The sequence below is a fragment of the Trachemys scripta genome, chromosome 17 (assembly GCF_013100865.1).
Source record: "Trachemys scripta elegans isolate TJP31775 chromosome 17, CAS_Tse_1.0, whole genome shotgun sequence".
NCBI lineage: Eukaryota > Metazoa > Chordata > Testudines > Emydidae > Trachemys > Trachemys scripta.
The window spans coordinates 1228674-1254903 of NC_048314.1; the positions used below are offsets into that span (position 1 = coordinate 1228674).

Sequence of the window (26230 nt, forward strand, 5' to 3'; positions counted from 1 at the left end):
GCTGGTTGGTGAGGGGGCGCGGGAGCTGGGCTGGGCGCTCACTGGTTGGTGGGGGTAGGGCAGAGCACGGGTGCTGGGCGCTGTCTGGTTGGTCGGCAAGGGGGCGCGGGAGCTGGGCTGGGTGCTCATGGGTTAGTGGGTGGGGGGGCCCACCGGGAGCTGAGCTGGGCGCTCACTGGTTGGTGGGCGGGGGTGCGGGAGCTGGGCTGGGTGCTCATGGGTTGGTGGGTGGGAGGCCCCCTGGGAGCTGAGCTGGGCGCTCGCTCGTTGGTGGGTGGGGTGAGGCACAAGAGCTGGGCGCTTGCTGGTTGGTGGGAGGGCGGAAGAGCTGGGCTGGGCGCTCGCGGGTTGGTGGGTGGGGTGGGGCGGGTCACAGGCCCGGGGTGCTCACTGGCTAGTCAGCGAGGGGGTGCGGGAGCTGGGCTGGGCGCTCGCGGGTTGGTTGGCGGGGGGGCACCCGTGGGGGTAGCACTGAATTATTTGTTATGCTGGGATTTACCAAGGAGTCCAAGTGATTTGGGTGTCTCATTCCCTTAGGCTCATTTGCAGATCCAGCCCAGAGCGTGTCCCTTGCCCTTGCACAGGGGCATCGCCCCGTGTGTGCTGTCGCCCTGCCCAGCGTCGTCGTCTCTTGGGATAGTCTGTCCCGCATGCTGTAATTCTCCTAGCTCCCCGGTGCCCTTGCTTACTGCGGGGCTCCCTAGCTTGCCCTGAGCCTGCACTGCTGCCCCTGGCGTCCCCCAGCCCAGCCACACAGCGGGGCCTGGGTCGCTGGGACAAGCCCCTCTCCTTTTCCCACCAGCAGGGAGTGCTGCTCTGCTCAGGATAGGGTTCTGGGCTCTCCGCTTTCGCAGCGCTAGCCACCCCGTGGGCACTGCGTTGGCTCCAGCGCTGCGTTCCGGCGGAGGTGGGTGGTGAGAGGGAGGACGCGGGGGATGGGTTCTCAGATCACCCCGGAGCCTGGTTTCCGGCAGGTGTGAGCTCGGGCGGAATGTGTTACCAGTTCCTCTCTGGGCCCAATCCACAGAGACCGGGATCTGGGCCAGCCGAGGCTCAAGTTGTAGCAGCTCCTGGTTTTTGCTCTGGAGGTCCCTGGTTCGTGTGTCACACAGGCACTCATCAGGCCTTTTGTCGTTCGCCCGGCCTGGCCGTCGGGGGATGGGGGGTTCCGAAGGTCCCCGTGCTGCAGGGGGTGCTGGGCGGGCTGATGACCGCTTAGCCGGGAGCTTCTGGGATGGCTCTTCGCTGAGGTCTCCCTTCGCTCCTCACCCTTGTTCCTTGTTCGCAGCACCTGGAGCAGAGCCTGGGGGAGCTGGAGCTGACCAGCTTCGGGCTGATGGACACTACCCTGGAGGAGGTCTTCCTCAAGGTGTCGGAGGAGGACCTGTCGCTGGAGAACAGCGATGTCGGTAAGGGGTGCGCGTGTCAGTGCCTCGGTATGCTGGCTCGTGGAGAGTCGGGGGTGCCCTGGTTCAGCGGCCTTACATTAACAAACCGAGTTCGCCACCTCGCCCCGTTGAGGCGATCCATTGCTGGCAGTCTCTGCTCAGGGGAAGCCCACAGAGGTGAATGCCTAGAGCCGGGCAGGGCAGGGCTGGACTATGGAGTGGATGTTTTAGGGCAGAACAGAGGTGCGATGGCAGAGCTGGGGGATGAGGGTGGGGTAGAGGAGGTGCATTTGTTACACTGCTAGCACCAAGCCAGCCGCAGCAAAGACCCCAGCGTCATGTCAATGCAGCTGTGACAGGCAGTTTGCTTTTTAATACCTGTATCTTGGCTGCAACCCTTGCTCCTGTCTGCTCCGCATGGGCCTGAGAGCAGGGGAGTGCCCTTGGCCTGAAGGCAGGGGCACCGTCCCCAAAAGTAGCATGGAATGATACATCCTGATTGCTTGCCACGCTCCACCCCAGCAGTGGCCGCATTTTGTCCTGTGGTTTGTAGTTTCAGCCTGAGGTTTGTAAAGCACTTTGGGATCCTGGGGGATGAAAGGCCCGATGTCAGTGTGAAATATCGTGAGGGTGTATTCCTATTAGACAGGGCCAGTGCCTGCCCTGGCCAGCACTGAGAGGGGAGCTGGGGTGCTCACTGTACCAGGGCACTCTCTGACGTGCTAAGATGGATCCTGCTATGCTGGGGTTGCAGGGTATTAAGGAAGCGCCCCGTTCCCCCCCGGCACGCCCAGGCCCTTGGTATCTGGGTGACTAGCTAAAGCGTTCCAGCCAATCCCAGCTGGTGGGTTCTTGCTGGAGAGTGAGTGGAATGCCCTAGGAGGGCTGCTCCCCGGGAACGTTCCCCTTGTACCTGTGCTGCACAAACCCCACCGGCTCCCTTCTCCTTCCAGACATGAAGGAGTCCAAGAAAGACGCTCTGCAGCCACCGGCTCCCCAGATGGGCCTGAAGCCCGAGGCCAACGGGGAGCCCCTTCCTGACGCGGAGGCACCCGAGAAGCCGGAGGTGGAGCTCAGCAACCTGGTGGCCTGCTCCAACCTGGCCCAGTCGCAGGTGTCCCTGCGCTCGGTGTCCTCTGTGGGCTCCGTGCGGGGCGATGAAGGTGGGGCTTATTCGGAGTTCTATGGGGATTATTCTCCGTTGTTTGATAATCTGCAGGACCCCGATAACGTCAGTCTGCAAGGTTTGTAACGTGCCGCACGGCAGGCCTTGAATTTGGTAGCGGGGGTGGGGGGCCGCTGTGTCCCGGTTCCGCTCTCAGCAATCCCGGGGGTGGGGGATGTGTGGGGCCTGGCACCGGCTCTGACCAGACCTTTCCATCCTGCCGGGGCTGGGCTGAGTCCCCCAAGAGGGGTGGCTGGCAGGGACCTGTTTGAACGCCCACACCCCATGCACTGTGGGGTCCTGCCTTGAGCCTGTTCACCCTGGGACCCCCTGTTACAATGGGAAAATAGGCCTAAAGAAAGGGAGGGGGCGAGGGCAGCCCCCTGAAACTTGGTTGGGAGCCCCTGGGTGGGGAAGCCATGAGTTCAGGGAGTTCTGGCAGGGTTTCGGCTGAGAGCTCCTGGGGTTCTTTCGAGTGGGGAGTGGGGACTGCGAAGAGGTCTGTTTGATTGCGTACATAGACGACAGCTCTAGAATCTAGCAGTGTCCTTTGCTGCACGTGGATGCATCCCTTTGACTAAGTGCCTTTGGGTCAGTGGGTAGCGCTGGCCAAATTCTTCACTGCAAACTCGGCCCCTTTTCATTCACAAAGCGACCGAGCCCTCCAAACGCATTCGCTTTTCGAGACCAGCCGCCAAATTCCCCGTGCAAATGCTTTGAGTCTCTCTCCTTCCTGTTGGCTATTGGTGGCATGGGGTTGGTCACCTGAATCTCAGGCTAGTTTGTTCTGCTCCCTGACTGGATGATTGAGACTTTAACTAGGAGAATGGCGAATCTGAAATAGCAAGCGATGCACAAAGGTTTGTGTTCAAATGAGTGACACGTTCCCAGGAACCCCCAGGAGTCCTCCCACAGTATTTGACTAATAAAACGTACAATCCACAAACAATAGCGATCCAGTGGCCACTTTTTTATTCGCAGTCCCTTTTTGGGGTTATTCCACTGCTCTTATCATGGAGCATTTGGGGACATCGTGGTTTTTCTCTCCTCTCCGGATACATCAGGTATCCCGTTACTAAATGCCAGGGCTCATAATGCCCTGGGGAGCATTGGCACGTGGGTCAAGTATGAAGACCGAGCAGGGAACGTAGTACAGAATCTCCTCTGATATCCCAGATTCCCAACACCAAGACCCCAACGGGATCGTAAACCCCATTCAAAATCACAGACGCAGCCAATTCCCCACTTTGGTTGCTATCCCAACAGTCAAACTCCTGACAAGAGCTGATTGGGAGGGAGGGCTATGCAAATTTCAATAAAAGTGAAGGGGAAATTGCTCTTGTCAAAATTTTTCACATCAAAATTTTGAATTTTCAGCAACAAATCGAGAACCAAAATATTTTGATTCTAGAATGGTACTGCGGTGCCTCCTGGGAGTTGTAGTTCAGGTTCCTCATGGTCCCATAAGCCAGACTCCTGTCTGGACTATATCTCCCATGATGCACCATGGTCTCCCTGAAAGGCAGTGCATCATGGGAGATGAGGTCTGGCTGAGGAGCCTGGTCTGTAGAAAAAAAACGGAGTATGAGGCGTAAGAACATAAGAGCTGCCGCACTGGGTCAGACCATGGGCCATCTTGCCCAGTATCCGGTCTCCAACATACCAAAGCTTCAGGGGGAGGGTACAGAACATGGCAATTTTGGAGGAATCCACTTGTCTTCCCTTCCTGGCTTCTGGCAATCAGAGGTTCAGGGTCGCCCTGAGCATGAGGGTGCATCCCGAACCATCTTGGCTAATAGCCACTGATGGACCTATCCTCTGGGAATTTACCCAGTTCTTTTGTGAACCACTTATATTTTGGGGCTTCACAATATCCCATGCCAATGAGTTCCACAGGTTAATTGTGCATTGTGTGATAAAGTCCTTCCTCTTGTTTGTATTAAACCTGCTGCCTGTTAATTTCATCTGGTGACCCCCAATTTTTGTGTTGTGGCACCTGAACTACCCATCAGGCATTTCACAATCGACACGTTTCAGTTTTCGGGTGGAAAGCGGCACTTTTCACCCCCAAAAATTGTTCTATCAAAAACCCAATTTTCCATCAAAAAACAGTTGTGGCCCTACATCTTTCCCAGTCCCTCTTGCTTCCCCTGCTGGCTTCTGTCCAGCATCTCTCCCTGAGGGAGGCCTTCATGGGAGGAGCCTGACTTCTCACTTCACAGATGGAGCAGGAGACTGGGGGCTCCCGTGGCCTGCTGGGGGAAGCACTGAGGCAGGTGGGCACAGACATGTTTCCATGGGAGCTGTGACATGGTGTTAGCAGGATTTTGACCCTGATGGGTCAGGACTCCCTTCAAAGGATCTGTCTCAGGTTTCTCGATCTCTGTATAGCAAAATGAACCTTCCTTGGTTACAAAAACAACGCTATGGAACCAAGAGAAAAGAATCTCCGTTGTGTTACCCCTTCGCCCCCTAACAAAAATAGAGCAGCCAACATGGCTTAAAACCAAAGCTCCCTTCCCCTGGCCTGAGCCCTCCTACCTCTGGACTCGGAGGTGAGCTTGTGAGGGGTCTCTGAGCTGATGTCCCCAGGGCTGCGGTGCTGGTACAAAGGTGCCACCTCCCCCTGCTCTACGGCTTTGTTATGGGGGACCTAGTGAGAGGCGGTTGTTTAATGGTTTGAGCAGGTGACCTGGGGGTTGTGGCCCTGAGCTCTGTCCCTGGCTCCCTCCCTGCTGGCCTGCGTGATCTGGGGCAAGCCCCGTAAACGGGCTGGCGCTATGTAGGTTGGGTTGCTGCACAGGAAGGTCACTTGCAGTGTCCGCAGGGTTGTGAAATACCCTCTCCTGTCCCTTGTGTGTATAAGAAATAACGCGCCTGCCCGGGCTCCTCTCTGTTCACGGGGGTGCTGCTTTCCCCCCTACCCTGCGTGTCCCTGTTGGGTTGGGGGATACAGTCAGGTACGTACAAGTGTCAGTTGTATTAACCCACGGAAACTGCCAGGGTGGCAGCCAGCGTAAGGGTTACGTGAGTTTAGAAAACAGGGTCCGACACCAACTCCCCATCGCTGGCCTGCCGAGACCTGCATGGAGCGTTCTGCATTTCCCGACTTAACTCTGTAGCTGCAGCTCTTCAGAGATCAGCCCGGCCCTGGGGAGGGGAGTCTGGCAGGTCCTGGGGCTGGCGTCCCGCCTCCTCTCCCCGGGGGAGCCCCGTGCTGCGGGATGGGGTCCGGCGGAGGACCACGTCCTGCGTGACTGGCTGCACGAGCTGATTCCTGGCTGAGTCCTGAGGAGGAGGAGGTGGGGGCTGGGGGAGGAGCTTGACGGCCTCTGAGAGAGCCTGACCCGCTCGGTGTGTCTCTTCCCACTCCCCATCGCTCTCCCTTGCTCCAGACCAAGAGGCTGACGCCGAGGCTGCGGACCAGCCCCTGGGGGGACAGGGGAGCTTTAAGCTGGAGGGCTCCTGGCTCAAGCTGCGCCAGTTCCATGGGCTGATCGTCAAACGCTTCCACTGCGCCAAGCGCAACACCAAGGCCCTCTTCTCACAGATCCTGCTGCCCGCCTTCTTCGTCTGCGTGGCCATGACGGTGGCGCTCTCTGTGCCTGAAATAGGTGCGTGCGGGCGCTGGCCCAGACTGGGGGAGGGGTGATAGCTCCTTTCCCCCACCATACCCAGTGTCGCCTCTTGCTCCCCTTGGGACACTGGCCTCCCTGCCTGCCTCCTGGCAGAGCGGCACGTGCACTGCATGTGTGCCCATATCTCTGGCTCCAGGCTGCCCGACAGCTACCTGGGTGTGGGTGGGGAGTGGGATGAGGGACTGACTAGCCAGAAGTCACCCGGTGAATCTGGAATGTGGGGGAGTGCCACTGGGCCTGCCCTGGGCCTGTCACTGGGGTCCGGGGCTGGCCTTCCAGGCCAGAGTACGGAGGGGATGGGACCCACCACCCCGAGGGAGGTTGCTCAACATGCCCCTTTTCTCCCCAGGTGACCTGCCTCCTCTGATCCTCTCGCCGTCCCAGTATCACAACTACACCCAGCCCAAGGGCAACTTCATCCCCTATGCCAATGAGGAGCGGCGCGAATACCGGTGAGAGGCCTGGCGCTGCCTGGCGAGCAGCGTCCTAGGCCCCCATCCTGTTCCCCACGCCCGCAGGAAGTGGGGGGAGGTCAACCACGCTGCCGCAGGGTGCCCCGCAGTGACTGTGCTTGGCGGGGGAGGCCGGGCGCTTCTTGCAGTGCAGGGTCATTGCTCTGAATCTGGCACTGCCCTGCTAGCAGTGAGGGGTACAGACCTCCGCAGGGCCCTTGCACAGGCTGCCGGCCATGTGGCACTTACAGAGAGCAGTTCTGTGGTGTGCCCAGCTGTTGGCCGTTGAGGCCTGTCCGTGGCTACCAGCCTGGGCTGGAGTTGAGTCAGTGACCTGCCAGTGAAAGGCCCTCTAGTCCCTCCCCTGTGCCGTCCAGTCCCCTTCAGCCCCCAAGCCAGAGTGCAGGCTCCACGGCCCCAGCTCGGCAGACACTACAGTGGTAGGACTCGGCACTGGCCACGCCCTGTGAGGAGCAGAGCCCCTGAAGCCCGTGGGGGCCTGGCCACTCCTGGAATATCACGTTAGGAGGCTGGCCTGCAAGCAAGAGGGTTTCTCAGGTCCGTCCTAGGGAGCATGACTGATCCAGAGGAGCCACGGGAGCGTCCCCGGCTCGCTGAGCCCTTCTCACCCGCGGTCTCTCTCCACAGCATAAAGCTGTCGCCCGACGCCAGCCCCCAGCAGCTCGTCAACACCTTCCACTTGCCTTCCGGGGTGGGGGCCACCTGTGTGCTGAAGACGGCCTTCAATAGCACCCTGGACCAGCTGGTGCAGACCCTGAACCTCAACAGCAACGAGTCCAAGATGCTGGCGGCCAAGTACTTCGACGCTATGTGCATCGATTCCTTCACCCAGGGCCTGCCGCTCTCCAACTTCGTGCCACCGCCCCCCTCCCCGGCCCCCTCCGACTACCCCGTCTCCCTGGATGACGACATGGTGCACGCCTGGAACTCCACCACTTATCCCTCCACTGTCAAAGGTAACGTCTGGCCTGGCAGGAATTGGGGAGAATAGGGACCTCCTGCCAAGCAATGCATTCCCTACCCAGCCAAGGCAGCAGTGAGGGAATTAGAACCTGGGTCTCTGGCGTTGCCGTGGGACCCACAGAGCAGCACATTTTGCTCCAGCCAGTGCAGGCTTGTCTGGGACTTTCCCATAATGCCTTTCAGGGAGGGGCAGAGCTTTACTGGGCGCACAGGGTTTAGGAACATGGGAATTGTCAGACTGAGTGAGACCCGAGGTCTGTCTAGTCCAGAATCCTGGCTCTGACGGTGGCCGGAACCAGCTGTTCAGAGTGAAAGAACCCCACCGTAGCAGATGTGGGATAGTCTGTGCCCCACGTAGATATCCTCATCTCTAATAGAGATCCGCTCAAACCCTGAAGCATGAAGTTCAATACCCCCTCCAAAGTATTTGTTAGTGTAACTCAGAACTCTGGATGTTCTTGCTGTCTGTATAAGCACCTGATTCCTTTTTGAATCTTGTTACGTTCTTGGCCTTGGCAACTTCCTGTGGCAGTGAGTTCCACAGGCTACATGTGTGTTGTGTGAAAAAGTCTTTCCTTGTATTGATTTTGAATTTGCGACCTTTCAATTCTATTGAACGACCCCTTGTCCTTACACTGTGAGGCAGAGATAACAGGAGCTCTGGATCTCCCTTTTCTAGACTAGTGTTTTCAAACTTTTTTTTCTGGCAACCCAGTTGAAGGAAATTGTTGATGCCCATGACCCAGTGGAGCTGGGGATGAGGGGTTTGGGGTGTGGGAGGGGCTCAGGGCTGGAGCAGGGGTTTGGAGTGTGGGCGGGGGTCAGAGCTCTGGGCTGGGGGTGCAGGCGCTGGGGATGAGGGGTTTGGGGTGTGGGAGGGGCTCAGGGCTGGGGCAGGGGTTTGGGGTGTGGGCGGGGGTCGGAGCTCTGGGCTGGGGGTGCAGGCGCTGGGGATGAGGGGTTTGGGGTGTGGGAGGGGCTCAGGGCTGGGGCAGGGGTTTGGGGTGTGGGCGGGGGTCGGAGCTCTGGGCTGGGGGTGCAGGCGCTGGGGATGAGGGGTTTGGGGTGTGGGAGGGGCTCAGGGCTGGGGCAGGGGTTTGGGGTGTGGGCGGGGGTCGGAGCTCTGGGCTGGGGGTGCAGGCGCTGGGGATGAGGGGTTTGGGGTGTGGGAGGGGCTCAGGGCTGGGGCAGGGGTTTGGGGTGTGGGCGGGGGTCGGAGCTCTGGGCTGGGGGTGCAGGCGCTGGGGATGAGGGGTTTGGGGTGTGGGAGGGGCTCAGGGCTGGGGCAGGGGTTTGGGGTGTGGGCGGGGGTCGGAGCTCTGGGCTGGGGGTGCAGGCGCTGGGGATGAGGGGTTTGGGGTGTGGGAGGGGCTCAGGGCTGGGGCAGGGGTTTGGGGTGTGGGCGGGGGTCGGAGCTCTGGGCTGGGGGTGCAGGCGCTGGGGATGAGGGGTTTGGGGTGTGGGAGGGGCTCAGGGCTGGGGCAGGGGTTTGGGGTGTGGGCGGGGGTCGGAGCTCTGGGCTGGGGGTGCAGGCGCTGGGGATGAGGGGTTTGGGGTGTGGGAGGGGCTCAGGGCTGGGGCAGGGGTTTGGGGTGTGGGCGGGGGTCGGAGCTCTGGGCTGGGGGTGCAGGCGCTGGGGATGAGGGGTTTGGGGTGTGGGAGGGGCTCAGGGCTGGGGCAGGGGTTTGGGGTGTGGGCGGGGGTCGGAGCTCTGGGCTGGGGGTGCAGGCGCTGGGGATGAGGGGTTTGGGGTGTGGGAGGGGCTCAGGGCTGGGGCAGGGGTTTGGGGTGTGGGCGGGGGTCGGAGCTCTGGGCTGGGGGTGCAGGCGCTGGGGATGAGGGGTTTGGGGTGTGGGAGGGGCTCAGGGCTGGGGCAGGGGTTTGGGGTGTGGGCGGGGGTCGGAGCTCTGGGCTGGGGGTGCAGGCGCTGGGGATGAGGGGTTTGGGGTGTGGGAGGGGCTCAGGGCTGGGGCAGGGGTTTGGGGTGTGGGCGGGGGTCGGAGCTCTGGGCTGGGGGTGCAGGCGCTGGGGATGAGGGGTTTGGGGTGTGGGAGGGGCTCAGGGCTGGGGCAGGGGTTTGGGGTGTGGGCGGGGGTCGGAGCTCTGGGCTGGGGGTGCAGGCGCTGGGGATGAGGGGTTTGGGGTGTGGGAGGGGCTCAGGGCTGGGGCAGGGGTTTGGGGTGTGGGCGGGGGTCGGAGCTCTGGGCTGGGGGTGCAGGCGCTGGGGATGAGGGGTTTGGGGTGTGGGAGGGGCTCAGGGCTGGGGCAGGGGTTTGGGGTGTGGGCGGGGGTCGGAGCTCTGGGCTGGGGGTGCAGGCGCTGGGGATGAGGGGTTTGGGGTGTGGGAGGGGCTCAGGGCTGGGGCAGGGGTTTGGGGTGTGGGCGGGGGTCGGAGCTCTGGGCTGGGGGTGCAGGCGCTGGGGATGAGGGGTTTGGGGTGTGGGAGGGGCTCAGGGCTGGGGCAGGGGTTTGGGGTGTGGGCGGGGGTCGGAGCTCTGGGCTGGGGGTGCAGGCGCTGGGGATGAGGGGTTTGGGGTGTGGGAGGGGCTCAGGGCTGGGGCAGGGGTTTGGGGTGTGGGCGGGGGTCGGAGCTCTGGGCTGGGGGTGCAGGCGCTGGGGATGAGGGGTTTGGGGTGTGGGAGGGGCTCAGGGCTGGGGCAGGGGTTTGGGGTGTGGGCGGGGGTCGGAGCTCTGGGCTGGGGGTGCAGGCGCTGGGGATGAGGGGTTTGGGGTGTGGGAGGGGCTCAGGGCTGGGGCAGGGGTTTGGGGTGTGGGCGGGGGTCGGAGCTCTGGGCTGGGGGTGCAGGCGCTGGGGATGAGGGGTTTGGGGTGTGGGAGGGGCTCAGGGCTGGGGCAGGGGTTGGGGGTGTGGGCGGGGGTCGGAGCTCTGGGCTGGGGGTGCAGGCGCTGGGGATGAGGGGTTTGGGGTGTGGGAGGGGCTCAGGGCTGGGGCAGGGGTTGGGGGTGTGGGCGGGGGTCGGAGCTCTGGGCTGGGGGTGCAGGCGCTGGGGATGAGGGGTTTGGGGTGTGGGAGGGGCTCAGGGCTGGGGCAGGGGTTGGGGGTGTGGGCGGGGGTCGGAGCTCTGGGCTGGGGGTGCAGGCGCTGGGGATGAGGGGTTTGGGGTGTGGGAGGGGCTCAGGGCTGGGGCGGGGGTTGGGGGTGTGGGCGGGGGTCGGAGCTCTGGGCTGGGGGTGCAGGCGCTGGGGATGAGGGGTTTGGGGTGTGGGAGGGGCTCAGGGCTGGGGCAGGGGTTTGGGGTGTGGGCGGGGGTCGGAGCTCTGGGCTGGGGGTGCAGGCGCTGGGGATGAGGGGTTTGGGGTGTGGGAGGGGCTCAGGGCTGGGGCAGGGGTTTGGGGTGTGGGCGGGGGTCGGAGCTCTGGGCTGGGGGTGCAGGCGCTGGGGATGAGGGGTTTGGGGTGTGGGAGGGGCTCAGGGCTGGGGCAGGGGTTTGGGGTGTGCGCGGGGGTCAGAGATCTGGGCTGGGGGTGCAGGCGCGGGGGATGAGGGGTTTAGGGTGCAGGAAGGAGCCCCGGGTTTGGGGGGGCTCAGGGCTGGGGCAGGGGATTGGGGCGCAGGGTTACCTCGGGCAGCTCCCGGCAGCGGCACAGCGAGGGTGCAGAGGCAGGCTTCCTGCCTGTCCTGGCACCGCAGACTGCACTGCGCCCTGGAAGTGGCCAGCAGCAGGTCCGGCTCTTAGGCGGAGGCAAGCAAGTGGCTCCACGCAGCTCTCACCTGCAGGCACTGTGTTCCCACGCCATTTCCCATTGGCCGGGAACCGGCCAATGCAAGTGCGGAGTCGGTGCTCGGGGCGGGGGCAGCGCGCGGAGCCCCATGGCCCCCCCCCCACCTAGGAGCCGGACCTGCTGCTGAATAGATAGGGACTAGCCTGCCTTAGCCAGGTAGCACCACCGACGGGAGTTGTAACGGCCCGGTTGGTGGCGCTGCCCAGAGCCGCCGCGACCCAGCGCCTTACGTTCCGTGGCTTAGTACTGGGTCGCGACCCGCAGTTTGAAAGCCACTGCTCTAGACCATTCATTATTTGATCTGCTTGTATCACGTCTCCTCTTCTTCATCTCCTTTCTAAGGTAACAGTCCCTGTTGTTTCAATCTCTCATATGCTCCTATTCGTTCTCCTCACCCGCCCTGAACACCCCTGTGGAAGTCATTTGAAGAGGCTGAACGATGGGGGCACCTTAAAGGACAGAGATTCAGCCCCAGTGAGCACTTGGGAGCTCATTGTCTGAATTCCAATGCTGGGGGGGTCGCAGGAAAACGCTTGCTTTCCCCCTATGAGTCAGGGTACGGATCGCCGCTCCCGTAGCCAGACCTGAGCAAGCTTTAATCTGGCCAGCTCGGTCCTGGAGCAGTGAAACTGCAGAGCCTGGGCCTCGGCACAGGCCGGACAAGCCCGCCCGGATCCCTGGCTGATTCCTCAGGCCTCTGGCCTCTGCTGCCTGACCGAGCCAGACTAAAGCAAACTCCGGTGTGTCTACTGGAGCTGTAGTCGCATCCTGTGATTGCCACACAGCTAAAACCCTCATTCGCTCCTTCCCCTCCTCCTGCCCCCGCTGCTTTCCCCTCTCCCCACGCCTGTCAGAGCAGGACAATGCTGAGGTGCCCTGCCCCTCACCCGGATGCCCAGAGTGGATGCTCTGCAGAACGAGCGCTCCTGAGGGTCGCCTTTCTCCTCTCGTCTCCTCAGAGACCGTCACTTTGGCCCCGTCCTTGCCCAGCATCATCCACGAGCCCGTCAGATGCACCTGCTCCATGCAGGGGACGGGCTTCTCCTGTCCCAGCGGCGTGGGAGGCCACCCGCCCCAGATGAAGGTGGTGACGGGGGACATCCTGGCGGACATCACCGGGCGCAACGTCTCGGAATACATGCTGTACACGTCGGACCGCTTCCGGCTGCACAGGTGAGGGGGGCGTGTCCCGCCGGGTCCAAGGGGGCTGGAACAGGACCGGGGGCACCAAGGCGAGGCAGGTTGCCACCAGCAGGCCGGAGGGGAAGCTGTGATCACCACTCCAGTAGCCATACCTGAGCTTGCTGTAATCTAGTCAGCTTGGGTCCTGGGGCGGTGAAGGGAGGGACTGGGGGCAGAGCTAAACTGTACACGTAGGGTTGCCAATCCTCCAGATTGTCCTGGAGTCTCCAGGAATTAAAGATGAATCTTTAATTAAAGTTTGTCATGTGATGAAACCTCCAGGATATTCCAACCAAAACTGGCAACCCTACATACACGGCGGAGAGGGGGCGGGTCAGGGGCTGAGCTGACCCCATTGGGGTCCAATCAGACAATCACTGGTTGATTTGTTTTTTTTTTTTAATTCTGCATCACAGCCAGGAATTTCAAAGCTGGCCGGTGACTCTGGGTGCTCCTCTTTGTGGGGCCCAGCTTGGGACATGTGGGGGGGGGCCTGAGCTTCGGGGGGGGGGGGCCCAGCACTCTCTGAAAGTCCATCTCCAGAGGCTCTGCCTTTTCTGTTTGGTAGGGTGTCCCTGGGATGTGCTGCAGCAGTCACTCACTGAGTCTGTCTGTCTGGCTAACTAGGGGCACAGAGAGAGCCCACGGCTGGGAAAGCGCTGGCCCTTGGGGGGCAGGGCAGTAGGATGTGACCATCCTCCCCCTTCCCTCAGGGCTGTCTGAGTCCTCTGAGATTTCCCTCGGGGGGGCTGTGGAAAGGAGGAGCCCTTCAGTGGCCACAGCTGTGCTGGGCAGGGACCTACTATGGGGAAGCTGTTGGCCCTCAGACTCTTGGGTGGAGTTGGCTCCTACTCCGAAGCCTGAGCAGACCCGCTCAGTAACGCTAGTCCCAATGCCCTGCCACTGACACCACCAGGTCTCGGTTTCCAGCCCCCCTGCTTAGGCTGCGGGGTGCTCTCAGTCACCCCTGGAATGGAGGACAGAGAAGGGCCCCTGGGTGCTCAGCGGCGACCTCTGGCCAAGCAGGGAGCAGCGTGGCCTGGCTCTGAAGGGAGCAGGGGCGCATCGGCTGTGACACCAGGCCTTGTGGGTGAAGCAGCGGGCTCTCAGGGATTGGGTTGCAACGGGTGGCTGGGAGCAGCTCACAGGTCGGAAGTGGTGGCTGGGGGTTCCGGCCGCGGTTCGTTGTCCTGCCATCGCTCAGGTTTCTCCCGTGGAGCCCAACATTTCAGAGGTGGGTCAGGTCCCATTCTTCCAGCTGCTCGTCTTTCCTCTGTGTCGCCTGGGCTGAAAGACGGTGGCCCCAGCCTTTCGTTTGCTTCCCCTTCTGCCCTAGGTATGGAGCGATCACCGTTGGCAACGTCCAGAAATCCATCCCAGCGTCCTTTGGCGCCCAGGCCCCTCCCATGGTGCGGAAGATCGCAGTCAGGAGAACAGCCCAGGTAGGGGATGCTCGGAGAGCGGGGAAAGGTTCTGTCCCTGTGTTAGCCCCATCCCACTGAGTCCCCCGCAAAGACCCACCCTCCTTCCAGAGTCCCACCGAAGGGGTCCCAGAGCAAGAGGGATGTACAGGCTTCCCAGCATGCTCTTGGGAAGGGGAAAAAGGTCAGATGTTGTTCCAGGGCCCCTCGCAAGTGAGCTTGTTTGCTGGAGGACAGGTGTGTCCCCCAGCGATCACCCCACGGAAGCTTACCATGCTGCAGCCCCTGCTGTGGGGTGAGCAGAGGCCAGTGGTGACTCCAGTGCCCCTCAGCAGCACTCGGTAGCTTGCTGTTATTTAGAGATGGACTCCAATGCCAGCCCCGTGAGCCATGGACTAGAGAGAGCGGCTTTTGGGAGGAAGGGGCTGACCCCAGCGGGCCCCACATAGGGACTCCGTGTCCCTGTGCCAGGCGTTGCAGGACGGATCTGGTGCCAGCTCTCACACTCTGCCAACTGCCCAAGCCCCTCCGCTTCCCCCGGCCTCCCTCAGCCCCTCCTTGAGCAGGGCACCCTGCTGGAGCTCCCAGAGCTGAGTGTGCGTCTCTGCTCTGCCCTTCCAGGTCTTCTACAACAACAAGGGCTACCACAGTATGCCCACCTACCTGAACGTGCTGAACAACGCCATCCTGCGGGCCAACCTGCCCAAGAGCAGAGGGAACCCCGCCGCCTACGGTGAGCTGGCCAAGCCAGGCTGGGGACTCAGACCTGACGAGCAATAACGAGAATCAATGAGTTGAAAACCCCCCTGAGACAGACCCCTCCGGCTCTGGTGTAGAATCCAACCACGGGCTAACAGAGGGGGAGGAGGGCAGGCTAGTGACTAGACAGACTCTGGTCTGGCTGCTCTTGCCACACTGGGAGTTGGGTTTGAAAACCCATGTCTGTCTTGAGAGGTTTTGTGGTCTAGTGGTTAGAGCAGGGGATTGGAGTCAGGTCTCTCGGTGGCGGGGGCAGGATTAGACCCTAAATGACCTTGGGCATGTCCCTTAAGCTTTCCGTGCTGCAGTGTGTGCACCTGTGACACGTGGATGGTGCTGGCTTTGCCAGGCTGACATGGGTCCTGTCAGTTAACGTTTGCAAAGTGCTCTGAGCTCCTTGGATAACGCTACTCGGTGAGCTCTGCAGCGGGGAAGGGAATTCCCTTCAGTCCCCCAGCAGGGAGCTGTTGTAGAGCCCGGCCCATGGCAGGGCTGAGCCGAGGGGCTGGGGGCTGAGATAGCGAGGGGTTGTTCCAGGGCTGATCCACGGGGGTGGGGGTGCAAGGGGCTGTTCTTACACACCGGCTCTCACTATGTTTCCTGTCACGTTTTGCTGCAGGCATCACAGTGACCAACCATCCGATGAACAAGACGAGCGCCAGCCTCTCCCTGGATTACCTGTGTGTACCAATGGGCTCGTGGATGGTGTGCACATGCCTGGCTGGGGAGTGGGGGCGGTGTTTGTGATGGATGAAAATGGAGGGAGGCCCCCACTAGGTTTTCTATGGCAAAGGTTGCCGGCCCAGGAGGGGAGGAGCTGTGCCAGCCCAGTGCCACCCCCTGCGAGAGGCGGAGAAGAGAGAGATCCTGGCCAGCCTGAAAAACTAAGTCACACAGGCCCCCACTCCACGAAGGGATGCAGGCTCCTAATCCCCAATGAAATCCATGGAAATTTGGAGTCTAAATACTTCTGAGGATCTGGGCCAAAGTCTCTGTTTCCATGACTAACAACTAGCCTTATTCATGCCCCCCCCCTCCCCCCCGCATGTGCACACACAAAGAGGCCTTTGGGCTGGTTTCCTTGCAGGGATACCCAGCTGTGAAGTGAGCAGTGGCTTGTGGTATGTGGAGTAACTTGGGGCACAGTTCTCCCGCCTGGGCTAACCCCCGTCCCCCTCTGCTTCCCTCCTTCTCGCTGCCATTTCTGTCGCTCTTCTCCTGCCGCAGCCTGCAAGGCACGGATGTGGTCATCGCCATCTTCATCATTGTGGCCATGTCCTTCGTGCCAGCCAGCTTCGTGGTGTTCCTGGTGGCTGAGAAGGCTACCAAAGCCAAGCACCTGCAGTTCGTGAGCGGCTGCGACCCGGTGATCTACTGGCTGGCCAACTACGTGTGGGACATGGTAAGAGCCGAGAAGGGCGGTTGGGCCTCCTCACCCAGACCGGGATGGTGAAGGAGCCTGGGGGCAAGGCGACTGCCCGGGGGCTGTCTGATCAGGGGCTGATTACACAGGATGTTCACAAGGGAGGTCTCTATCCAGCCCTGCGTGCATAGTCCCTGGAGAGCGATCCATCCACAGGAAGGTCCCTTTCACGCAGGCTCTCCCAGTGCAGGATCATCTCCTTCCTTCCCCCAGATAGCAGACAGCCCTGGGAGAAGGGTCTACAGAGCATTTCCCACCCATCAGTTGAGGGTCACTGCCTCATTTATGCCCAGCCAGGACCTTGTCCTATCCATGGGGATCGCTTGTCATGTGGCATCTTGCTTCGCTCGCCTCTGCTGTGGTCTCATTGCTGACGGTTCGTCTGCATCCTGCCCCTTGCTCCATCTAGGGCATCGGCCCTGGGGAGTGCACAGCCAGGCCGGCGGAAGTGAGGTGGCTGGGGGTGGGGAAGGGGTTCGGTTGTGGGGTGCACTGGGGCAATGGGCACCATGCGTGAGGCACTCGTGTTCTCTCACATCCTGTGGGCAGGAAGATCCGTTCTGAACCATGTCCTTTAACACAGCGAGTTCCTCCTTCGGCCTTTCCACCCAGGCCTGGAGTGAGGGGTAGGGGCAGCTCAGACAAGCTGTGCGGGGGCGCTCAGGATGTGCTTGGCGCTTCCTTGGGCCCGTTTTCACGTCTCTGAAGGGGAGCTTTGAGACGTGCGATGGAAGTGGAGATCGGCTGGAACGAGCCGTGAAACGCGCCCAGAAATAGGCCCATTTTGGCCCCTTCAGAAGAACAGGACCACTGGGTGTCTGCAATTAAATGTGCTATGGGACCAGTTCCCCTGCAGCCGTTTCACGCTGTGCCCTGAGGGTGGGGCGGGGCAGTCTCCGCGTGATCTCTGTGCGAGCTGGTCTGGCCCCGGTTCTGCAGTGTCTAGCGCCTCCAGGTCTTTGGGAAAGAAGTCACCGTAACCATCTCTTCATCGCTCTCTTTCAGCCTGCCCAGCCTGTAGGAGAAATAGCTTCCTTGGCGGGTAGGTTATTGGGGTGGGGGTGGGAGGGGTGACTTACCAAGAGCCTGAGAGGTTGGTTTTGTATTTGGCTCTGAGCAGGGTGAGACCAGTTTGGGAGCAAAGCCCATAGGCTGGGGCTTTGTCTGCACTACAGATGCTTTGCCAATATGGCTGCACCAGCGGAGCCCCCTAGTGTGGACGCAGGGTATGCTGAGAGAAGATGGTTTTATCACCATAGTAACACCACCTCCCCCAGCGCTAAGCGGCCAGAAGCCCTGTCTATCAGCATCGCCGCATGCACACTGGGGGTTTAGCCGGCGTCGCTATCTCGGCTTGGGGGGGCCGTGGTTTTTTACCCCCTGACCAAAGTAGCTATGCCATCAAAACTTCGTAGTGTAGACCTGGCCTGGGTCTCCCACACCGGTCCTGCTTCCCTGGGCTCTGAATTCACGACCTCCTGAACGGAGGACGGGGATCCCCTCTTAGCTCCACCTCAGCGGGTTCACTCTCGTCTTTGGGGCATTTGTTTTCCAGCTGAATTACCTGGTGCCGGCCACATGCTGCATCATCATCCTCTTCGTGTTCGACCTCCCGGCGTATACGTCCCCCACCAACTTCCCAGCCGTCCTCTCGCTCTTCCTGCTCTATGGGTACGTCCGCCGGGCTGGCCGCCGCTCGGGGGACACGTGTGCTCTGGGAGGGGAATGAAAGGAGAGCAGCGATGAGGGGCGTCGGCAGGGCCCGACGGGGGAAGGTTGGACTGCTGCTGCCCAGGCTGTCCCCATGCTGTGGATAAATGGCCAGGGGCTGCCAGCCCAGCACTAGCGTCACACACGCGGCTAGATGGGGAGTTTCTAACAGCCAGCAATGGAGCGGGGAGCACTGTGTCAGCGGCAGGCTTCTAGCACAATGCCGAATGATGCAGAAGCTGTGTGGTCCTGCCCTCCGGGCTTCTGTTCTGACAGATGTTTTAGTCGCTGTAGAATTATAAACCCTGAAGCCCGACTCATCTGTCAGCCTCTCGGCTGCCACCCCATGAGGCCAGTCCCTGACCCATCCTACCACAGACTGGACTTTCTCCTGTTCCCCATCAACTCAAACTGGAGAACCCCCTGGTTCCTTGAAGGGATGAAGGATGGTCGTGTGGTTAGAGCATGGGGCTGGTTGTCAGGAGATCTGGCTGTGCCAAAAACTTTGTGTGGGATCCTGAGCGAATTGCTTGGGCCAAAATGTTCCCAGTGGCCTCTTGTTCAGGTTGCCCAGCCAGAGACGCTGAGGCCTTGTGTACACTGGAGTTTCAGCCACTGGTGCAAGGTGTAGACATGCTGCACTGGTGTAGATTGGGGCTTGCCCTGGTGCAGGTCACCCCAGTATCCATCTGCCTCAGTGGCAAGGATCCCAGCGCAGACCAGGCCTCCGGACGTGAGCACCTGCAGCTCTGAGTTCTGGGTGCTCAGCACCAGCCCAAACCCCTCGAGCTGGAAGCCCACAAATGGAAGGGTAAGGGTGTCCCGTCTGCGACCCGTCGTGCAAGGCAGGTTCCATCGGTGTCTGGGAAGTGCTTCGGGCAAGGCGCAGAGGTTGCTTGTGTGTTTTATTTGGAGAAAGTCTTGGGGCAGCCGTCACTGGCTCTGATTTGCTCTGGGAGGAGCTGGCTGAGGATTGGCTAAAGCGCCTCTGTGTTTCTAGCCAATGAACCAAGGATCCCAGAGTTTGGGGCTGTCACTCACTAGGCCTAGTATGAATGGGGTGGGCAGGGCCAGGGCTCGGTCCTGTGTAGGATGCACTCACCTTGGTGTTCTGTTTACACCAGCTGGTCCATCACCCCCATCATGTACCCAGCCTCCTTCTGGTTCGAGGTGCCCAGCTCAGCATACGTCTTCCTGATCGTTATCAACCTCTTCATTGGCATCACGGCCACTGTCGCCACCTTCCTGCTGCAGCTCTTCGAGCACGACAAGGTACGTGCTCCTGTGGGCCCCCAAAAAGGGGCAGGGTCGGCCTTCCCTGTCCTGCCTAGCCCAGCCATCCTCAGCCCTGCTAGAACTGCTGTGGGCCAGCCCTGTGATCTTCCCGGTCAGCATAGCCACCAAACCAATGGCCAGGATCGCTGGGAGCCTGTGACAGGTGCGGGAGGGAAGGAGCATGCTGCCACACGCACTGCGTGGGCCGTAGTGCAGACTGCGTGCCGGCGGTGTGACTCCGAGTCAGAGAGGCCATGCAGGAGATCCTCGCTCTGCATGCTGAAGCCTTTGGTCTCTGGGGCACTTCTAGGGGGGTGGGCCCAAGGCAGTCTGGGGGTGTGTGTCATCGCCTCCTCCTCCCACCTCGGCAGGACCTGAAGGTCGTTAACAGCTACCTGAAGAGCTGCTTCCTCATCTTCCCCAACTACAACCTGGGCCACGGGCTGATGGAAATGGCCTACAATGAGTACATCAACGAATACTACGCCAAGATCGGTAAGGCCCTCGCTCCGGCACGGCACGGCAAGGGGCAGCAGATCACTGACTTTACCCACTGGCTGTTCTTGGGACCCAGCGTGGCTGCCGGGCAGGTTTGCGTGGTAGAGAGAGGAAGTGAGAGCTGATGCAGTCTATGGAGGGGAAACGGGGCAGGTACCATCTGGGCTAAAGTCAGGCCAGACGGCTGCAAGAGAGCAATGGAAGGCAGATATGTTAGCCCTAGACTGTGAAGAGCCCTTTTTCTTACAAACTGAGAAGGGGTCACCTCAGGTTAATTAGACACACCTGAATCCAATTAAGAGCTGCCTGAGCCCTTTTCAAACCTCCTTCTCCAGTGAGAGAAAGGGAGGAGAGAGGGAGACACCAGCTGTTACCAGGCCAGTAGCAGCCGCGAAGTAGCTTCTCCAGGAGGAGAGGCGGTGTTCCTTCCCACCGGGGAAGCAGACAAGCCCGAGTGCCGGCTAGGAGAAGGGCTGACACCCCAGGACAGACACCCTGTCCCCACGAGGAGGCAGGGAAAGGTGTGGACAGGGTCTGTGGGACTATTTCCCTTTTTGAGTGGGGAAGGAGCACCCCTTAGGCTTACCCTCAGGCTTATCGTGGAGACTCAACCAAGGGAAGCACCAAGGCGGGAAGCAAACCCTGCCTGAGTGGGACTGATTACCTCAGGCCACCATCGCCAGAGAAAAGAGGTGCCTTGCCACACATCTTATTGTTCCGTGTTTGTGCAGCGCCTAGCACAATCCCTGGGGCATGGCCAGGGCTCCTGGCCACTACCCCGGTGTAATCACAAGGGCTGTATCTGTACAGACCGTCTTGCTCACTGTTAGCATCGCGTAGCCCAGAGGAAACTAGCCTAAATTTCCCAACTTAAGCTTTGTCCGGGTTCCACTGAGTGTGTCAGAGAGGCGGTTTCTATTAGTGATCACTGGACTTTCTGCAAGTCACTTTGGGGAAGCGCTACCCATTCATACAGACTTTTTTCCTCCTGTCATTTATTATTTGTATTATCGTGGTACCTAGGCGCCATGTGCAAGGTCCAGGACCTCATTGTGCTAGGCGCTGTACAGCCATAGAACACAAAACAGTCCCTGCCCCAAGGAGCTCACAGTCTGACTGGGGTCTCTTGAACTTGGCCCTGGAAACCTCTTTCCAAATCGCTTTCGTATTTACTTCCAGAGCTGCTGGCATCTTAGAGTCTGCTAAGGAAGGTGCTGAGAAATCCTTTAAAAAACCAAGGACTTACAATTTGCATTTTCTACGTAGTTGATATTGTAAAGTTTCAAGATGACTTTACTGGCGAAGGATGTCCGGATGGAAGGGCATTGTTCTGTCTAGATCTAGCGCTGGTGACAACAAATCACCCAGAATGCTGTGTGGCCTCGATCCCAGAAGTGAAGCAAAATTGAAAGCGAAACCACATCTTTCCATTTCACAGTCCCACTCCAGTAATGTAATGTGGTTAGTTAACCAAAGGGAGAAGAAGGGTTTATCTTCCACCTAGTGGAAAAATGTCTGTTCCTAACAGAGAGTCTGCAGCCCTGTGTTTATCTCCGGCAGCATTTTGAAAATGTTGGCTTTCATTGCTCCTTGGTTTTCTTTGAACTTAGTTCTGGACGGTGTACTGAGATGTGGGCTTCTCGCTGTAGCATTTAATTATAATGTATCAGAGGCCTGTTTTGCTCAGCATCTTCCATACACAGACCAAGAGCTTAAGTTCTAAAGCCCCGACCCTACAAGCATTTACCCATATGCGTAACTTTACTCCCTGCGAGTTGGTCCATTAATGGCACTGGAGCCACTCGGTGTGCACAGGTAAGCATGTGTATATGTCTTGGCAGGATCGGAGCCTCAGCGCCGACAAGCTAGGTGTTGTTTGAGATTATTACAGGCATTTGTAATGGCCTTCTACAGGGAAATTTCAGCAGTATAGTCACTGGTGATTTTGTCTGTGAATATTTCCTTCCTCGTGCATTATTAGGAGGGCTCCTCTGTTTGCCAGGGTTACTTTGTTTAAGACGACTTGTCTCTTTGTTAATCTCTTGTATTGGTATCTTGGAAAAAAAATACTGGTGCTCTCAATCCTCATGCTTCAGGGCACATGTTGATCAGGAAGGAATCCCCCATCCCTCCAATACAGTGCATTTGCTGGGGGGTTGTGCCTTCCTCTGAAGCGCTAGTACTGGTCACTGTCAGGGACAGGATGCCATACTAGATAGGTGCTTGGCCCAGGCGTAGTGCGGTAAGTCCTATGCTCTTATCTTGCTCTGATCTTATCCCTTGTAAATTCTTCGTTTGCTCCCCCCAGGGCAGTTTGATAAAATGAAATCACCCTTTGAGTGGGACATTGTGACCCGGGGCCTGGTCGCCATGACGATTGAAGGCTTCGTAGGTTTCTTCATCACCATCATGTGCCAATATAACTTCCTCCGGAAACCACAGTGAGTGATAGGGTCAGGGGGGCAATGGGAGGCTCTGCGCACTGTGTCCTTCGCGTTCTCCCTGAGTGTCAGACATGACGGCCATGATGCTAGGCGGATCGGGGACATGGTCACAGAACAAGATGGTGCCCCCTGGAGAGCTAGGGGCTATGAATTCACCCCAGTCGGTGGCAAGGGACAGGTTCTGGGGCCTGCCTGGGGTTCAGATCAGACAGACAGACACACACTTCAAAAGCAGAACATACGATCCCAGTTGCTGGGTCTGCAAAGCAGGGCTGAGAGGAGTCTGTCATGGCCTCTCTGCCCCTAGAGAGCACAGATGGGAGGCACGTATCCCACCATTGCTTAGTAACCCCCTGCCCAGCCAGGCAGAGGCTAGGAGCAGTTTATGGGTCAGCCTGGGTCCAGAGGGACAGATTTATTCCAAACTGGGTCACTCCTCTGCAGATCAAACTGCCAGAGGGGCCATTGTGAGGTGGGGGGTACCAGCCCCATTTTACAGTGGGGAAACCGAGGCACAGTGGTGGGTGGTGACCGGATACAGTTATCTAGCAAACTGGAACAGAGGCAAGGTTAGAAATCAGGGGTTCCTGGACCCTGGCCTTGTGCTCCATTCACTGGACCACACTGCCTTGTGGAGGTCCCAAGTCCCCTCTGCTGGGAGGAGGAAGGGAGCACAGACCTTGTGGTCTATCTGGCCACACAGCGCAGGTCCCCTGACCCACCCCACATCATCTCCCCCTCCCCCAGGCGGCTGCCCGTCTCCAACAAGCCCATTGAGGACGACGTCGACGTGGCCAACGAACGGCACCGGGTCCTGCGCGGCGATGCCGACAACGACATGCTCAAGATTGAGAATCTCACCAAGGTAGGAGCAGCTCCGTCCTTGCCGATGGCCCCTTTCGGCCTGGGACAGGACAGGGCCTCTCGCTGGGACGTAGACCTGGTACCATGCCCCTTTGTGGGTCATTGAGCCTGGGCCCTCTGGAGCTGAAGCCAGGAGCTTGTGCCGCTTCAGCTAAGAGGTTTGGCTGTGTTAGCTCAGAGACATCAACCTCTGTGTGTGACCCTACCCTATGAGCGTGGGGCAGGCAGGCGGGAGATTCCCCAGCCGGCACAGGTGGGAGAGGGGTGCTATGCCCCCGGACCAGAGGAGAATGGCACCCACATGCATGTGACCATTGTGGGGGTTGGGTTTGGAGCCTGGGGCAGGTCTCCAGCTCCTCCAGAGTGCAGCTGTTGGCTGGGGGGACCGTTGTGTTTGTTCTCTGCCCACCTTTGGCATGGACAGCGCCGGTGTGTCGCGAGCCCAGCGCCTTGCCTTGCAGGGTTCAGAGCCCTCCGCGGCCAGGGATCCTAGCCTGCCGCAGGCATGGCAGTGAGCTGCCCCTTTGTTCCTGTCGGGTCAGGTGTACAAATCCCGCAAGATCGGGCGCATCCTGGCCGTGGACCGTCTGTGCGTGGGCGTGCGGCCCGGGGAATGCTTCGGGCTGCTGGGCGTCAATGGGGCGGGGAAGACCACCACCTTCAAGATGCTGACTGGGGACGAGAGCACCACCGGAGGGGAGGCCTTCATCAATGGGCACAGGTACCCGCAGACGGGGCGTGGTCAGGTGAGGTTTACGCTGTGTAATGGGCGGTGGAAGGGACTGGAGCTCGACCTGTGGGTGGGCCTTACGGGGGAGTGTCCAGCCAGCCCTGGGAGGGGCCCTTGGAGCCAGTCGCACTGCAGCAAATCAATGCCCCCGAGAACTTTCAGTGACCTTGGCCTTTGGTGTTGCTGTGAGGGAACGCAGGCTGCCCGTGGATTTGGGTTTTCCAAAGCAGGTGGCAGTCCAGTAGCAAAGCTCTAGAAAACGATCACAGACGTAGCCTGCTTTGCTCACGTGTAAACCACCCCAACCAGCTGCGTTTTACTGATGTGGAAACTGAGGCACGGCGCAGGGAAGGAACTTGCCCAAAGTCACCCAGGAAGCCTGTGGTGGAGCAGGGACTTGAACCCAGATCTCCCAAGTGCTGAGCTAGTGCCCTCACCACTGCACCATCCTTCCTCTCCCCGTAGCATCCTGAAGGAGCTCCTCCAGGTACAGCAGAGCCTGGGTTACTGCCCGCAGTTTGACGCGCTGTTTGACGAGCTCACGGCGCAGGAGCACCTGGAGCTCTACACCCGGCTGCGTGGCATCCCCTGGAAGGACGAGGAGAGGGTAAGGCCTTGGGGAGCCCTGGGGCTTTGCAGAATGGAACCATTTGGGCTGGGCTTCTGCCCTCAGGCCGGGGAGTCAGAGGTCATCACACAGGGCCAACTTCCCAGTCCTCCCAGAGCAGGAAATCCTGGGCACTAGCAGGTCAGAGCTTTCCTCCTCCCTTTGATCTGTGATCATGCCCTGGGCTGCAGTGACCCCCGCCCCACCATGCATAGCCAGGGCTGCTGCTCGACCAGCAGGATCTCTCCCTGCCATGGGCCAGGTCCTGTTGCCCCCTGCTCCCAGCCCGAGAAGGGCAATGCTGGGCTGGGTACAGGGGGCCCAGCTGCGACAGCCCCTAGACAGGTCTGAGAGGCTCTGTCTTGATGTTGCTGGGGGTTCTGGTGCCACTGGCTCTGGAAATGCCATTTCATGTCACACTGGGGGAGCCACAGCCCCTGGCACTGCACGGGTGGTACTTCCTAAGGGCTCTCAATGCCAGTGCCGGCTGTCTGCCAGTGGCATGGGGCATAGCTACCAAGTACCAGGGCTTAATTCAACAGGTGGTTGACAGGCCAGAGGCCAATTTATCCCCCTCTTGCCATTGAACTGCTATGGGGAGACCAGAGCCTCCATCAGCTCCTGCCCACCACCTTGGGATAAAAACCTCTCCAGAGTGAACAGCACGGCTTCTGACAGCCTACCTGGCAACACGCCCACCCCCCGGGCAGACGCACAGACCCAGGTGCACACGGAACACACATGCACACCCCAGATGTGTGGTTCTATGGGAGCCCAGCCTGGCCCATGCCCACTCGGCTAGTCGGTGCTGGAGGGCCAGCCCGGGGAGTGCCAGCACCTGCGCTTTGTACCCCTCAAGGGGTTGGGGACTGCCTGGAGCGATGGCTCTGACTTTCTCTGCAGGGTGGCTTTTGGGCTAGGAAGGAGGGGCCAGTGGGAATACGGAGGATGGTCCACATCAGCTGATTCTAATAGTGTTGAGATTTGGGGCCCACAATAGGCCTGGACTGCACGAGGCAGGGAGTTCGGTGCCCGCGCGTCCCCTCGTCCTGTAGCCGGGAGCAGCTTGGTCCCTGTTGGCACTGTGGCCAGGGCCTGTTGCCATGGTAGCTAGGCCCTCGCAGGAGGCAGCAGGGCCCGGTAACCACAGCCCCCTCACGCTGTGTCTCCCTCCAGGTGGTGAAGTGGGCGATGAAGAAGCTGGAGCTCACCAAATACGCCGACAAGCCGGCCAGCACCTACAGCGGGGGCAACAAGAGGAAGCTGTCCACGGCCATCGCCCTGATTGGCTTCCCTGCCTTCATCTTCCTGGTGAGCAGTGTGGCGCCAGGCCTGGGCCGGGGGAAGGGCCACGGCACAGCTCTGTGCCCGGGGCGTCTGGGTGAGCCCAGGAGCGGGCTCTGCTCTCCCATTCGTGTCCGCCTGGCTCCTGCTCAAGGGGCAGACGTGCCGTTGGGATGGGAGGTGCCTGGGGCTGAGCTAATGCTGGAGGGCAGCTAGCTGCCTTTGGTAAGACAGACCCAGCCATGGGGTCCAGCCATCCCTGCCAACCCCCTGGCTGAGAGAGGGGCTCTCCGGTGCCTTTGCTCCCCCTGCAGCCCCGCTGCCCCTGGGTCTAGGCCAGTGCTGGGGTCTGAGCTGGGATGGGGGTGCCCTGACTGCGAGGTGGGTCTACACCACACGCCCCAATCCCGGCATGAGGCTGGAATGGGGAGCCGACAGGAGCCGTGTGCAGCAGGGCTGAGGGGCAGCCATCGAGATCGGAGCAGGAGGGGGAGACAGTGGCTAGGACAGTGTGATCCTGCTCCATGACTGGGGCTCCTGGCTGCTACTGTAATACACCTGATACTTCAGTGGTTCTCAGCCAGGTTTCGGGGGGGAGGTCACCGAGCAGGGCCAGCTGGGGCCCGGGGAGAAAGCTGAAGCCCTGCCACATGGGGTTGAAG

The 26230-nt window shown here is 60.1% G+C and overlaps 1 protein-coding gene and 1 pseudogene across 4 annotated transcripts in view; one reads left to right on the forward strand and one right to left on the reverse strand.

The window, feature by feature from the left end:
• LOC117867167 overlaps positions 1–26230 on the reverse strand; it is a 658956-nt pseudogene that overhangs the window by 365865 nt on the left and 266861 nt on the right.
• Positions 1–26230, forward strand: part of ABCA2 (ATP binding cassette subfamily A member 2) — a 142660-nt gene that overhangs the window by 105599 nt on the left and 10831 nt on the right. For 3 of the 4 annotated variants that reach the window (XM_034751979.1, XM_034751983.1, XM_034751981.1), the window contains 18 exons: positions 1289–1409; positions 2342–2632; positions 5949–6167; positions 6541–6643; positions 7292–7620; positions 12331–12544; positions 13890–13995; positions 14596–14707; positions 15353–15413; positions 15961–16135; positions 17712–17827; positions 18991–19138; positions 19513–19636; positions 21948–22080; positions 22831–22948; positions 23490–23668; positions 24143–24284; positions 25461–25595. In XM_034751979.1, coding sequence (XP_034607870.1) covers positions 1289–1409; positions 2342–2632; positions 5949–6167; positions 6541–6643; positions 7292–7620; positions 12331–12544; positions 13890–13995; positions 14596–14707; positions 15353–15413; positions 15961–16135; positions 17712–17827; positions 18991–19138; positions 19513–19636; positions 21948–22080; positions 22831–22948; positions 23490–23668; positions 24143–24284; positions 25461–25595 — 2826 coding nt within the window. The remainder of the gene's footprint in view (positions 1–1288; positions 1410–2341; positions 2633–5948; positions 6168–6540; positions 6644–7291; positions 7621–12330; positions 12545–13889; positions 13996–14595; positions 14708–15352; positions 15414–15960; positions 16136–17711; positions 17828–18990; positions 19139–19512; positions 19637–21947; positions 22081–22830; positions 22949–23489; positions 23669–24142; positions 24285–25460; positions 25596–26230) is intronic. The other variant, XM_034751982.1, reaches the window with a different exon arrangement.